Source organism: Periplaneta americana, chromosome 10 (genome assembly GCF_040183065.1).
Source record: "Periplaneta americana isolate PAMFEO1 chromosome 10, P.americana_PAMFEO1_priV1, whole genome shotgun sequence".
Classification (NCBI taxonomy): Eukaryota; Metazoa; Arthropoda; class Insecta; order Blattodea; family Blattidae; genus Periplaneta; species Periplaneta americana.
Genome location: NC_091126.1, coordinates 109,978,258 through 109,992,341, shown reverse-complemented (window position 1 = coordinate 109,992,341; position 14,084 = coordinate 109,978,258). Strand labels below are relative to the sequence as shown.

Sequence of the window (14,084 nt, the reverse complement as noted above, 5' to 3'; positions counted from 1 at the left end):
TAATTTATTTTTATGGTTATTCTGACAGTGATATTTTTCAGCACAACAGCAAACAGACACAGTTTATTCAGATCCGTACTTTTCACAATTTAGCTTTCATTGTAGCACGATTTCGTGACAAGTGAAGTGCTCAAGATTAGTTCAGATCAATGAGAAGATAAAATTGTATTATGTTGTTTTATTTAATGTGAGAATGGGTGACTGTAATGAGGTACGTCACTGTTACGTTGGAAAACATAAATTAAAACTTTTCCGACATTGAAGAAACGCAAATTATAGCCTATTTTCTTGGGATAGAACAGTGCTTAAACTGACAGCGGCTGGATTTTGTATGTTAAATATACTTGCATGTGCATAGAATTGCATTTTGGAAGTTAAAGAATAGAACTGTATTCTGTATTATAATAATAATAATAATAATAATAATAATAATAATAATAATAATAATAATAATAGTCGGCCTGGTTGGTGGAGCTCATGTCAGTAGATTTACTGGCATGTAAAAGAACTCCTGTGGGACAAAATTCTGGCACACGGGCGATGCTGATATAACCTTGGGAGTTGCAAAGCATCGTTAAATAAAACATAACATTTTTAAAACAGTAACAATAATAAAATAAGAAATATCTAGCCACACTCACTTTCTTGAGAGAAATTAACGTAATTGCATAGTGCATGCCCTGGTCTTCGTTTCACGCTTTGCCACTGGTTTGGCTCCATTCACATATCAAGTTAAGAACCTACCAAAATCAACAATTCAGACTCTGATGATAATAAGTAATTCTACATAGTAATGCAACTATCTTCTCCGTGAATTAACTTATTTGAAAATGGTAAGCATGAACTGTAAATGAATTCACGGACTGTAAATGAATACATACTAGGAAACTTCAACATTATTTGTGAAAAAATGAACTGATGGCAACTGCCATGTTGTTAAACACTCATCATAACATAGGTTATGTTGTGAAATCAGTTTTGACATCATAAAGATGTGCTTCTTCTGGAAAAATATTATTCCATACACAGCAGTACAAATATTAAATATGAAGTAGTTTACAAAGCAATAATAAGGATACAGTGACTGTCAGAACTCTGGTACGAAATTTCATTGACATCATGAGAAAATAAATTTTTGGATGCTCGGTACATTTTGTATTTTAGTTTAGGCGGCTGACGTCCCTTTGGTGTCCTCTGCAACTGTAAGTGAAACATGCATCTTTGTAAGTATATAACAGAGAATATTCAGCTTATAAAACCTCCTGTAATGAAACAACAATTTCAAAAAATGTGTTTATGGAAGGAATTATTTTAGTCCTGAGTAGTTTGAGTAGTTTCACACAAACCGGTTACTTATCATGGCTGCTGAAAAATCGGCTGAAGTGGTTACTACAGGGTGAAACGTAAGTAATGCCATTAATTTCAAGGGGTTATCCTTCGAGATATTTCAAACAAAAATGTTTAATACAATTTTGCTCGTTTTTGCTTCTTTTTCAAGGTAAAAATTGTTTTATGTGAAATATGTCATACCATGTTTTGGGAAAGCAATTGATTTCATTCCAAATATGCTCAGTTAATGTAAGATTATGATATATTACTGAAAGAAGTTTTAGTTTTGTCATTTAAATGTGCAGAAATATGATTTAAAAAAAAGTAATATTTTAAAATTCCTTTGCAGAACAAAAAGTTACATTTGTTCTAATCAAATTTCTGAACATTTAAAGGACAAAACTAAAATTCTTTCAATCATTTATTATCATAATACACTACTCTCTTTAATTTACTGAATATATTGGGAAATAAATTAACTAATTTAGTCCCACTGTCCTCAAATGAGGACAGTATGGATTTATTTCATTATTTTATGTTATAACAGAAATCTATTTCCAGTTTTCGGATCTTGAGACATTAACTAAACACTGTTTCAGAAATAAAAAATGAACTTAATTTTAGTTTATGTTTTCATGTAATTTATTTTAATTTTTTCGTATTATTTAACAACACTACACAATAATAATCAAAATATCATTTAAAATAGGAGTAGTGCTGGAATTTCACAGTTGATCTATACATGTGAATAATATGCGTTATAGATAAAGCTAATGTACAAACATTTGCGAAAAAAATACTTCAGCGCCTGTTTTACTGGTATAAAAATAGCTGTCCTCAATTCAGAACAGTGGGTACCTGAATTACAATGGATTTCTTTTGATGCTGATATTGCCAATGGTGTAGTGAATTTATAATATTTGTTTTCATTGTTGCCACTGATTTGATATATTATATATTATAGAGAGTGGTTCAGAACTTATGTCACAGAAGAATATCGTAGACAAAGATACTAAAACAAACATTTATTAGTTAGCAATGTGCGTCCTGAGTTTGCAACAGTAATGGTGCTACAGTTGCTTTAGTGTTGGGTAGCCAAACATTCATGCAAGGTTCAGTGACAATGTATAGTACTGTGCGTTACAGAAACAATTGAAAATGACGTTCCCATCTCTATACAATAGTGGCATTGACCGCTAAAGGAAACGAAAGTCATACTAGAGCCACGTGATATGCATACATATTCTTCCAGAAGCTGAAATTTTATCTGCATTTGAATGATATTGGACTGTTAGAGCTCAAAATCCTGATGAGGATTTCAAAGTACGTCCATTGATAGAAATGGTAAATTCTGCTTTCCAAATGTTTGAGGTTTTTGAGAAGCATTTATCAGTGAATGAAATGATCCTAAAGTACTTTTCAAAATTGTCGAACTCATGTGCAAGCTTCGCTCAATAAGTTTCAAGGCCACAGGAATGGTTCGTGAAAACAGAATGAAGAAATGTCCTCTAAAGGCCAATAAAGAGCTTCAGAAGAAAGGAAGAGGGGAGCTTATGATTTCAGATTTGACTACCAATGAACTTTTAATTTTGAAGTCAAATGACAATATTCGAGGTAGAAAATGGTACTTGTCAGTCCTTACGAGAATCCTTGATATGGCTGTAGTGAATGCCTGTTGTCTCTGTAAGAGGATTCTTCCTAATGATTCACTGTCCTTGTTGAATTTTCGAAGAGACATTGCTGTTTCGTTCATCAAGTCGAAACCACCATCTATCTCAACATATACAACAATTCGAAAAGTTTGGGTAACGTCTGCAATCAAAGATGTGAGACACGGAGGGGCATAGCATGCATGGATAAAGGTGATGTGTTGCATCCCCTGAATTTTTCTGAATAAAAATATATATTTTATCATTATTTACCGGTACTTTATTTTGTATATATCGTGTTATACCTGTTACACATAATAAGTATTATTTGAAGTTTACATTTAAATTTTAAATGTCACTGCTACAACAATGGAAATATACATATTACATAACATGACAATGCCAAGCGCTGGAGCCAATTTATAAACGGCGAGTTCTTACTCCCAAGAATCGTGACTGTGTATACCACATGGGTAGAGCTATGTGAGAGTGAGCAACATTCAATTGCTGAGTGGAAGAACATCACTTATACCAGTGTGCAGAGGATGCAATTTAAGCCGCGTTTCCACTATTGCAACTGCGCACGAATAATGAGAGGCAAACAACAGTTGCCAATTAAAACTGCAGATTCTCTTGTGCACATTTCGTTTCTATTTGCGCATATATTCATTTTGGATAAGCAAATATCACAAAGGAAGGAATGAAACTTAGAACCATGATTGAGGAAGTGAGCTGACCAAAAAATCACTTTTTTTAATTTATGCGGATATCAAGATCAGATTTTGAAATTAAATTAGAATTGATTGAACCAGAAAGAATTTTTTTTCCATGAAGCAGTTTCAGCAGTTACCAGACTGGCCATGTGTGTAAGGTTTTCAGCCACTGGTGACAGCGTTCCAAATTTAAGATTCACTTTCAAGTTGTCAGAGCCTACTTTTTCATGCTATGAAAAAAGTTTTCCCGACGATTGTGAAGGCTCTCTAAACTTACGTAAAAGTAAGATTTTTTAATTATTATGTTACTAAATTAATATATTGTGAAACATACCAATAAACAAAAATAAATAATAAAACAATAAAATAAAAATATTTTTTCCTGCAATTAAGCTCTTTTTCAGAAGGAGCCCAATAATTATCTAGTTAAAATTATTTATGATTAATTGGATTATCGGGACAGAGTATAATACGTAACAGTAGGGACAGGAGAGCAAATAATCCATTACTTAGTTACTTATGGCTTTTAAGGAACCCGGAGGTTCATTGCCACCCTCACATAAGCCCGTCATCGGTCCCTATCCTGAGCAAGATTAATCCAGTCTCTACAATCATATCTCACTTACTTCAAATCCATTTTAATATTATCTTCCTATCTACGTCTCGACCTCCCCAAAGGTCTTTTTCCCTCCGGCCTCCCAATTAACACTTTATATGCATTTCTGGGTTAGCCCATATGTGCTACATGCCCTGTCCATCTCAAATGTCTGGATTTAATGTTCCTAAGTATGTCAGGTGAAGAATACAATTCATGCAGTTCTGCGTTGTATAACTTTCTCCATTCTCTTGTAACTTCATCCGTCTTAGTCCTAAATATTTTCCTAAGCACCTTATTCTCAAACACTCTTAACCTCTGTTCCTCTCTCAAAGTGAGAGTCCAAGTTTCACAACCATACAGAACAACCGGTAATGTAACTATTTTTTAAGTTGTAACTTTCAGCTTTTTTGAAATCAGACTGAATGATAAAACCTTCTCAACCAAATAATTAGATATTTCCAATATTTATTCTGCGTTTAATTCCCTCTCGAGTGTCATTTATATTTGTTACTCTTGCTCTAAGATATTTGAATTTTCCAACCTTTTCGAAGGATACATTTCAATGTTTATATTTATATTTCGTAGAATGTTCTGGTCACGAGACAAAATCATATTCATTGTCTTTTCGAGATTTACTTCCAAACCTATCTCTGTACTTGCTTCAAATAAAATTAAAAATTAATGATTGAGTAAGTGAATGAATATGTAAAAGAATGAATAATTGAGTGAATAAGTAGATAAATAAATAAATAAATAATCAATAAATAAATAAGCAAATAAATAACTGAATAAATAAATGAATGAATGAATGAATGATTAAATAAATAATAAATATATAAGCGAATAAATATGTGAATAAATAAATACATAAATAAATAAATAAGTAATCAAATAAATACATAAGGTAATATATTTCGCGGGAAAAACGATGAATGTCACATTTCTGTTAAGGATTAGATAATGATCTAATTGAGTCTATAACTGCAAGATGTAGTGCTGTTTCTATAGAAAATAAAGGAAAGGATTACTGTATTCGTGGTGATAATTCTCCTTTTTACCATTTTTCATAAGAACAACATTAAATTTCGTAGTGATCCATAAATTAGGTAATGACATCAACCTTAACAAAACTGTGACATTCATCGTTTTTCCCGCGTACTCATATATATATAAACACGTGAATAAATAAATAAACAAGTAAATACATAAATAAATAACTGAATAAATAAATAAATAAATAAGTAAATAAATTAACAACCAGACAAATGTATACAAACTCAAACGCAATACCTGCAACAACTTCTACATAGAACAGACAGGCTGATCATTTAAAACACATTACAAAGATCACATCACCGCCATAACCAAATAACAAAACACTTCCACATACGCCAACCACACCTACTGCAACATAAACACAGACATGGAAATACTACATCTCCAATCGAAAACTAAACACACTAGAACAATACGAAATATACAGACACACAAAAACAAACCCGCATCAAATCCTCAACACACAACTCAATTTCCGAAAACACACTTTTTGACTCCACATTACACTACACAAACACACCCCCACAGGAAACGCAATCAGAAAACGTGAAGACCACCCAGTTCTGAGGATAGCCTTCAACAGGCTGAAACTAGTCAACAAGGTAACCTAGTTAATTAACACGTGAAAGCATATACAGGGTAAGTGAAAATTATGGAACAATGCTTATAAAGGTACGGTCACACATCGCTACTTTTGCAGCGCAACTTTTGTCGTGTTCACACGTAAGCCAAAAGTAGCGCACTGCACACTACTTTTCGTGCCAAAATTAGCATTGTTGTGTTGTATCACGTGTTTATTTCAGTTCACAAAAGGTGCTCAAAATGGCCCCAATTTACTGCCAAACAACGCATAACTCTGTCTTTGAAATTGTTTAATGTTCTCAGCAATACTTTTCGACTGATTGCTGTATTTCATCCCTAATTCTTCGTTTTAAGTCTTCCAGGTCTCGTGGTCAGTACTAGTAGACCCTCCACTTCAAATATCTCCATAAGAAAAAATCTAATGGGTTCAGATCAGATGACCTTGGCTGACTGCAAGCTGCGAATCGATAAATGTGGGTTTTCTTCTACTGCTAATACAATATCAAGAGCATTTTCACCATCTGTTATTTGTTTTGGCCTTGCAGACTTTGGCTTACTTTTAACACTTTTAGTTTCATTGAACTTTCTTAAAACGTTACATACCGTAGAATTATTAATGTTTCTTTCTGGATGTATTTCATTAAATAAGACACAAACCTCTTCTTGGGTCCTCCTCCTATCACCATAGCCGATCATCATTAGTATCTCAATTTGTTGTTTTTCTGTAAGATTTGCTATGATTAATTATTTTCAGGAAGATATTGGAATGAAGGAACCACTGTTATTCAATTGTTTTATTAGCTTTATTCACTTATTTCTATTAGCTTTTGTCTGCAATTGTTTAATCCAAAGCCTCCTCAAATTGATGTACTGAAGCATTAAAATTACCCTTTGTTCAAGTGCACATACACTGTCATCAAAAGAGGTAATTTTTACAAAACAATAGTTTATAAACGGCAAGAAAAATATGACTTTGTACATACTGAGACCTGAAGAATCCAAAAATTCGAAAATAAGTACAAGGTGTCATATAAAAAAAAAAAAAAAAAAAAAAACAGACTCATTGGCACATCCTTTATAAATGAAACGCATAGTATTTGAAAACATGCTCAAAATATTTCTTCTTTGATACTCTACAACTTTTGTATAAATCTTTTCTTCATAAAATTAAAAATAAGAAAGTTCCATATTTTTTACTCATCCTGTATATACTTTATATTCCGAAGTGATATAGCATTTGAAACTTTTAATTTTGTTGTTGACTGCTTTTCTAAATCCCAGCTCATACTTTTCTGCTAAAATTGATGGGCATCCCCCCTTTTATGACGATCCTTATAATTCGGATCTGAGGCTCGCCAATGACGAGGATAATTCCTGTATTCTTCAGTAAACTCTACGCTTTTTGCATTAGACCAGTGCATCACATTCTCACATACAGATAACCTATGAAAAAATACTCGACAAACTAGTCGAATGTATCGAATCTATACAAATGTTTGGAATGAAAACAGCAGCTCCTACAGAAGACGTAAAAGCAGCTGGTGAAGAAGCAGATAGTTGCCAATGTCTCCCGGTCCCAGAGTGGGAGACTCGCGCATACTTGTCCAAGGCTTGTGCGCACATAGTTTATTCCTGCATCTCGCCTTGCGCATATCTGCCTAACTGGCAACTGTTGTTTTCCCCTCGTTATTCCTGCTCAGTTGCAAAAGTGGAAACGACGTTTTAACTGGCAACTGTTAGCCTCTCATTATTCCTGCGCAGTTGCAAAAGTGGAAACGCGGCTTTAGATTACACATAACCTGCGTGCTGCACCTGCACCTGCACCGCGACTCTTGTGGGACGCGTGTTCGAGTCTCGATGTGGCTGTCACAATATTTTCAGTGGGCAACGTCATGAAGGATAAAAAGAAAGAGGATTGTAAAGCTCCGTTCATAGCTTTAATTCTGGATGAGAACTCTGACATAGTATGAAATTGAAGCTCTTGAGTCTGCTTGATCATATACAATTTACCACTTTTGCAAATTCGCTCCCTGAAGAAATATTGTTAAATCTAAAAGAAAATTATGAAGTCCATTTTGACTTACTGTATCATCAGCAGTATAGTCTGTCTCGTTCTATGCACTTTCGTCTTTTGTGTTTTATGTAAACATGGCCAGACTTCAGTCCAGTAAATATCCTTATAACTTATGCTACATGAAACTTGTAAAGAAAATTTGAAAATTCAACTCAAACATTCATCAATAAATGGCTATTTCTAGGAAAGCAATTCCTGCATATAAAGAAAGCAGACTATTGTATTTTAACTTTAAAAAATCGCATCCCTATGTCAAAATGTCATGCAAGCCACTGGAGACATGACAAACATCACTTCCTTAGCAAGAGAGATCAACAGAGATGATGTCAGAGGGAAGTCTGTAAATCGAAGCTCTACACATATTGTGTGAAATGTAATGCTACATCGTGCGATCAGTGTTTTCCTGTGTTTCATCTCTCAAAAAAGTAAAGTAGCGCCAAATTGCACAAAAGACAATTAAAAAACATAGTAATGTTATATAAGAGTCTTGCTCATCAGTTATACTATAACAAATGTCTGTTCCAAATTACGGTAGTGACATAAAAGTAGCATTAGAACCCAATGTCCTCAAATGAGGACAGGCCTGTAAATGAGTCCAAACATTTTTTGTCGGCAATGCAACTATATGCAAGTGATTTGTACGTATTCCACATCATAAATACAAAGTTTCAACTCATAATTAAAAAAAAAAAGTATAAAACATTTTTTATCTCGAAGAGGTAGTAAAAACGAGCAAAATTGTATTAAAACTTTTTTTGTTTAAAATGTCTCAAACCCCTTGAAATTAATGAGATTACTTACGGTTCACTCTGTATATAACAGACTCTAACAATTCAGCCTAGTATCCATTATATTTCTATGTATAGCTGTCAAAAAGAAAAGTGACCGCTCTATAGAATCTAAGTTTCCTTCACGTATCTTCGCTACAATTCAGAGACAGGCGATGTTACATGTTGTTCGACCACATGGCCTGATATCTACAGTTGTAATTGAAGTGTTCTGCATGTTACTATTGTAGCATAATGGTAGAATTCTGGACTGGTATTCATGAGGTAGTGCGTTCAAACACAACCTAGTACTTTTTATTATTATTATTTTTTTTTTGTTTTTAAAAGAGAAAGAAAAAATAATTGCTCCTGTCTCTTTTATGTAACATCAGTAATTAACATCAGGTTCATGAACGTATTATCCCATGTCTTTATCTTTATCATTATTTATTACGACATTATGGCTACAAATGGAAAGAAAGAAAGAAAGAAAGAAAGAAAGAAAGAAAGAAAGAAAGAAAGAAAGAAAGATTTTCTCAACAAAAATATCTCTCGTGGAATAAACAAAACAAACTTACTGGCATCTGCTTAGAAAATTCAAACAATTAAACGTGAAAAAAAAAAAAAAAGCCATCTTCCTTCCATCTCGATCACATCTTGCCATTGAGTGAGCATGGAATTGACTAATCTTTTCAAATACCGACTATTCTCAGCCAAAGCATCCCAGGCCCCCTGGACAACATCCACAAATCATGAGGACTTCTTGGAGGAGGATTGGACCAATTTTTTTCGCATATGCTTCTTTACTTGTGCTCACATATTCTCCAAATGGTTCAACTCCCGAAAGTGATGAGGCCAGTCTATCAGTTCAATATCCTGTCTCCTCGCTAACTAGTTTCAAATCAATTGAGATGTGTGTGGACACACTATCACTACCCCCCGACACGACACAGACACTATCACTACGGGCAAGAATGGCAGCATATCTGTAGTCGAATCAGGTATCAGGAGGATGATATACAAGAGTGGGTCCTTTCTTTGTAGTAGAAAAGGTAACTTCATCAGAAAAGATTACCCTTTTCCAAACCTGATCATTTCCCCACTGCAAAGACAAAACGCTCTTCTATATGCTTCTCCTTATGAACTTCCCAGGAATGGTACATCAAGGTCTCAAATTGGTGGCTCTTAAATGATTTCTCACGGTCTGGTCATGCCAAGGGAAATTAAAAACTGCCTTCAAAGTAGCAGCGGTATGAAAGGGATTCCTTTCAACCTCTGCCACTAATCTGGCTTCCTGTTGTGATGTTGAAATTTTCCTTCTACTACTTCCAATTTTTCAGCCAAAAATTGCTGAACGTTGATAATTTTGCACCCATTTCCGAGCTGTCCTTTCTGAAATGTGGAAACGTCTACCTGCCTCGAATGCCAAAAAACCAAAGTGAATCACAGCCTGTATTACACTTCCTTTCGTTCCTGATCTGTTTGTTTGTGGAGCCATGTCAGTCAATGTGACAGGAAGAAATGGCATCATGGCTTCCTTGAAGAGTCTTAGGGCCCATTCACATAGAAACATTAGCATTAACATGAGGATATAAACATATGGCATGAACACAAGATTCGCGTTGCCATTCACAATGACAACTGAATACTAACATCAAAATAAAGCAACAAAATGGAGGCTGTGATGATTGACAACAATGTAGCTGTGTAATTTGTGTGAGGGAGAGAGAGAGAGAGAGGAAGAGCGGTGTGTGTGTGTGTGTGCGCGTGCGCATGTGTGGTGTACTACATAAGAAATCAAGGAAATCTAGACACAGACGATGGTGGGTTCATCCATTGAATGAGAGAAGGATTTTTCCAGGGGATTTCTATAATCTTCTACGTGAAATGTGAGACAGTGACCCAAAACAATTCCAGCATTACATGAGATTGAGCCCAGCAAAAAATGATGAAATAGTCAATCTGGTATCCCTATTTTTGAATAAAAGAAGTAACTGTCCATCTTTGCCAGCAGCTCTGTGACTGTCGTTTACACTTAGGTACGAAAATGTTTTGTTGAATTTAATCTAATATTATGCAATACTTTCATATAAATTATAAAGTTGTATCTAATACATATAAAAATCTTCCTCACATTTTAGGCTACTGGAGACTCCATACCCACCCTGGCATGGAGTTATAGAATTGGAAAATCAACTTGTTGTCTAATGATAAATGAAACAACCAAAGCTATTTGGAATGCTCTTTATGAAATTTACCTTCCCATTCACACTGTAGATGAATACAGAAATATTGCAAGTGATTCTCATGAAATGTGGAATATAGCACACTGCCTTGGTGCTACAGACGGGAAACATGTTATTCAAGCATCAAACAATTCAAAGTCCCAGTTTCATAACTATAAAAAATAATTTAATATTGTGTTATTGGCAGTATGTAATGCAAAATATTGTTTTACCCATGTTGTCACAGGAGCATATGGGACGCAGAATGATGGAGGGATCTTTAAACAGTCAGAATTTGAATAGCAATTAAATAACAATTTACTTCCATTACCACCTCCAAACCCTCTCCCGCAAACTAGAATTATTATACCATATTATTTCGTTGGTGACGAGGCATTTCCTTTGGGGCTGAACCTGATGAGGCCTTTTTAAAAAAATACATTGTCAAATATGAAAACAAAAATATATAATTTCCATTATTCTAGAGGACATAGAATTTTTTAAAAAACTTTCCGTATTTTGTTGGCCTGGTGGAGAATTTACCACAGAATTATAAATGCTAAACCAGAAAATGTACACAAAATAATAAAGGCAACTGTGTCTCTACACAACTTTCTTAGAATTCAAGAAATACATATTAGTACTGATGGAGCAAAGTGTCCACCAAATTTTGACATAGAGAACAATGGGCATACATACACAGCAACGTGAATGGAGAAGGTATGTTCCTGAGCAAGGTGCACTACAGCATATTAATAATACCAATTTAAGGGTTGGCACAAGAAATGCAAATTCAAATGCTTTACAAATTAGAGAAGAAATTTCCAATTTTTTTATTTCATCAATGAGTACATTTGATGGTCAATTTGAATATGTTTCTCGTGGACTGATACACTTGTAAAGAACATTTCAATTGTGTGCAGTGAATCTTGTTAAGTAATACAGATTTTGAAATGTTTGAAAGAGCTTCTTTCTTTTAATTTATTTCAAAATGGCTAAATTAACACTTTATTAAAATAATTATTAAATTAATTTGAGATTTGAAAATGGTTGACCAATTTTCATTGTTTCCAGTTACTATTTAAACAGTGTTAATTAAGATCTGCTACTAAATAACTACAACTACAATTAAACAATAAATATGAAATGAGTTTTGTAAAGGGATATTTAACATGTAATAAAATACATTGAAATAAAATCTTTCAATTTCACTTTAATTTAATTTTAATTTTAAATCAACTGAAGTCTGTTTCTTTTTTTAGCTTCCGTAAGTACTTGGGTGATCTGTAATATAGTATCATCCTTTATATCCTCCTGCAGAGAAGATAGATGCGTTGAAACAAATTCTGCAAAAGCAACGTCCTCAAGTGTCCTTTTTCTTTCCAAAGTTTGAGTAAACCTATTGGAGGCTTCAACAATCATCTGTAAATTATATTGTATAGACATTTCCCCTCCTGTATCTGATACTTGTTTAGATTTTTTTTTTCCTTATTCCTGTTGAAACAGCCATGACACAAGCCTTGGTTGTCGATTGATGTGGGGAGGGGTTGCATCTGTAATGACTGAGTCCAATTCAAAGTCAAAATAAGTATCGAAATCAGCTTCATTTCCATCATAGGTAGAGATCGGACTACTGCAAATATTAGTATTTGTTTCTGATTGTTGTGAATTTAGGTAATTTGTAAATGTTCTCCTTTTCCTCAGATGTTCAAGGAAACTTAATGCACCCATAAAGGGCCAGCATTCTTTATATGAATTCTTTGACCCACTCTTGTTACTATCAGCTACTGCCTTCTTTTCGCTTGTGTACCAGTCTCTCAAATTTTTAATTCTAGTTTTACACATTTCAACTGTAACAAACAATTATAAAATTTTGTTCAGCAGGATGGGCGTTGCAGATTCCAACTGACTGACAAATTTTCATTGTACTATTTATATTTAATTTGATATAAATTAAAACAGTAATTTATCTACCTGAATAATATCAAAGGGAAAAAAAATTGTTCCCACACTGGGTATCGAACCCGGGAACTTTGGTTAAGTATGCCAATGCTCTATCACTAAGCTATCAAGGAACGATATGAGACAATGGGCCAATTTTTCTCTTTATGTCCACATACATACGGTGGGTCGACAAACATCAATGACCCAACATAGAGTACACATTGCGTATTTTATATATTATTTAACATTTAATCAAATGACTATTTTCGGATTAGTTTAGTTTAGGAAAGATAATGTGTAAAGTTTTCTACATCTTGTACAGATACTAAGTAATATAATATAACATAAATACCTTTACATTTCAACTCATTCACTATTTGTTGCCAAATATTTTCTTTCAACAAATTATCTTTGTACGACTTGTGCTTTTTGTCTTAAAGACTCTGAAATTAACTTTTCATCAAATGACTCCATCTTACCTTTCTTTTTTGTTTGAGTGCAGTGTGATAGTGTTTCTTTTTATTGAATGACGCCAACATGAACATGAAGCTTGCAAGCTTTGGCGTTAGCAACTGGCGATAGTGTTCATGTTAATGTTAATGAAATTCATTATTAATGATCCGATCCCATTAATAACCTGGTTGCAAACTTTTAGGTTCACGTCTTATGGTAATGTTTCTATGTGAATGGGCCTTTAGATTCTTATCACTAATTACCAGTTTATTATTTGAGGACATCAATTCCACAGAGTTAAGAAAAATGTAGTTCATAACCACGATCTCGGAGCAGTAATTTGTCTCTACTACTGCTACTGCTACTGCTACTACTGCTACTACTGCTACTACTACCACTACTACCACTACTACCACTACCACCACTACCACCAATACCACCACTACCACTACTACCACTACTACCACTACTACTACCACTACTACCACTACCACCACTACCACCACTACCACCACGACCACCACGACAACCACCACCACCACCACCACCACAACTACTACTACTACTACTACTACTACTATTACTACTACTACCACTACCACTACTACTACTACCACTACTACTACTACCACTACCACTACTACCACTACTACCACTACCACTACTACCACTACTACCACTACCACTACTACCA

General features: G+C 34.2%; 1 protein-coding gene across 2 annotated transcripts in view; it reads right to left on the bottom strand.

The window, feature by feature from the left end:
* LOC138707952 (membrane-associated tyrosine- and threonine-specific cdc2-inhibitory kinase-like) overlaps positions 1–14,084 on the bottom strand; it is a 196,892-nt gene that overhangs the window by 153,424 nt on the left and 29,384 nt on the right. For both annotated transcript variants that reach the window (XM_069838022.1, XM_069838024.1), the window contains exon 2: positions 1,080–1,200. In XM_069838022.1, the coding sequence (XP_069694123.1) occupies positions 1,080–1,200 (121 nt within the window). The remainder of the gene's footprint in view (positions 1–1,079; positions 1,201–14,084) is intronic.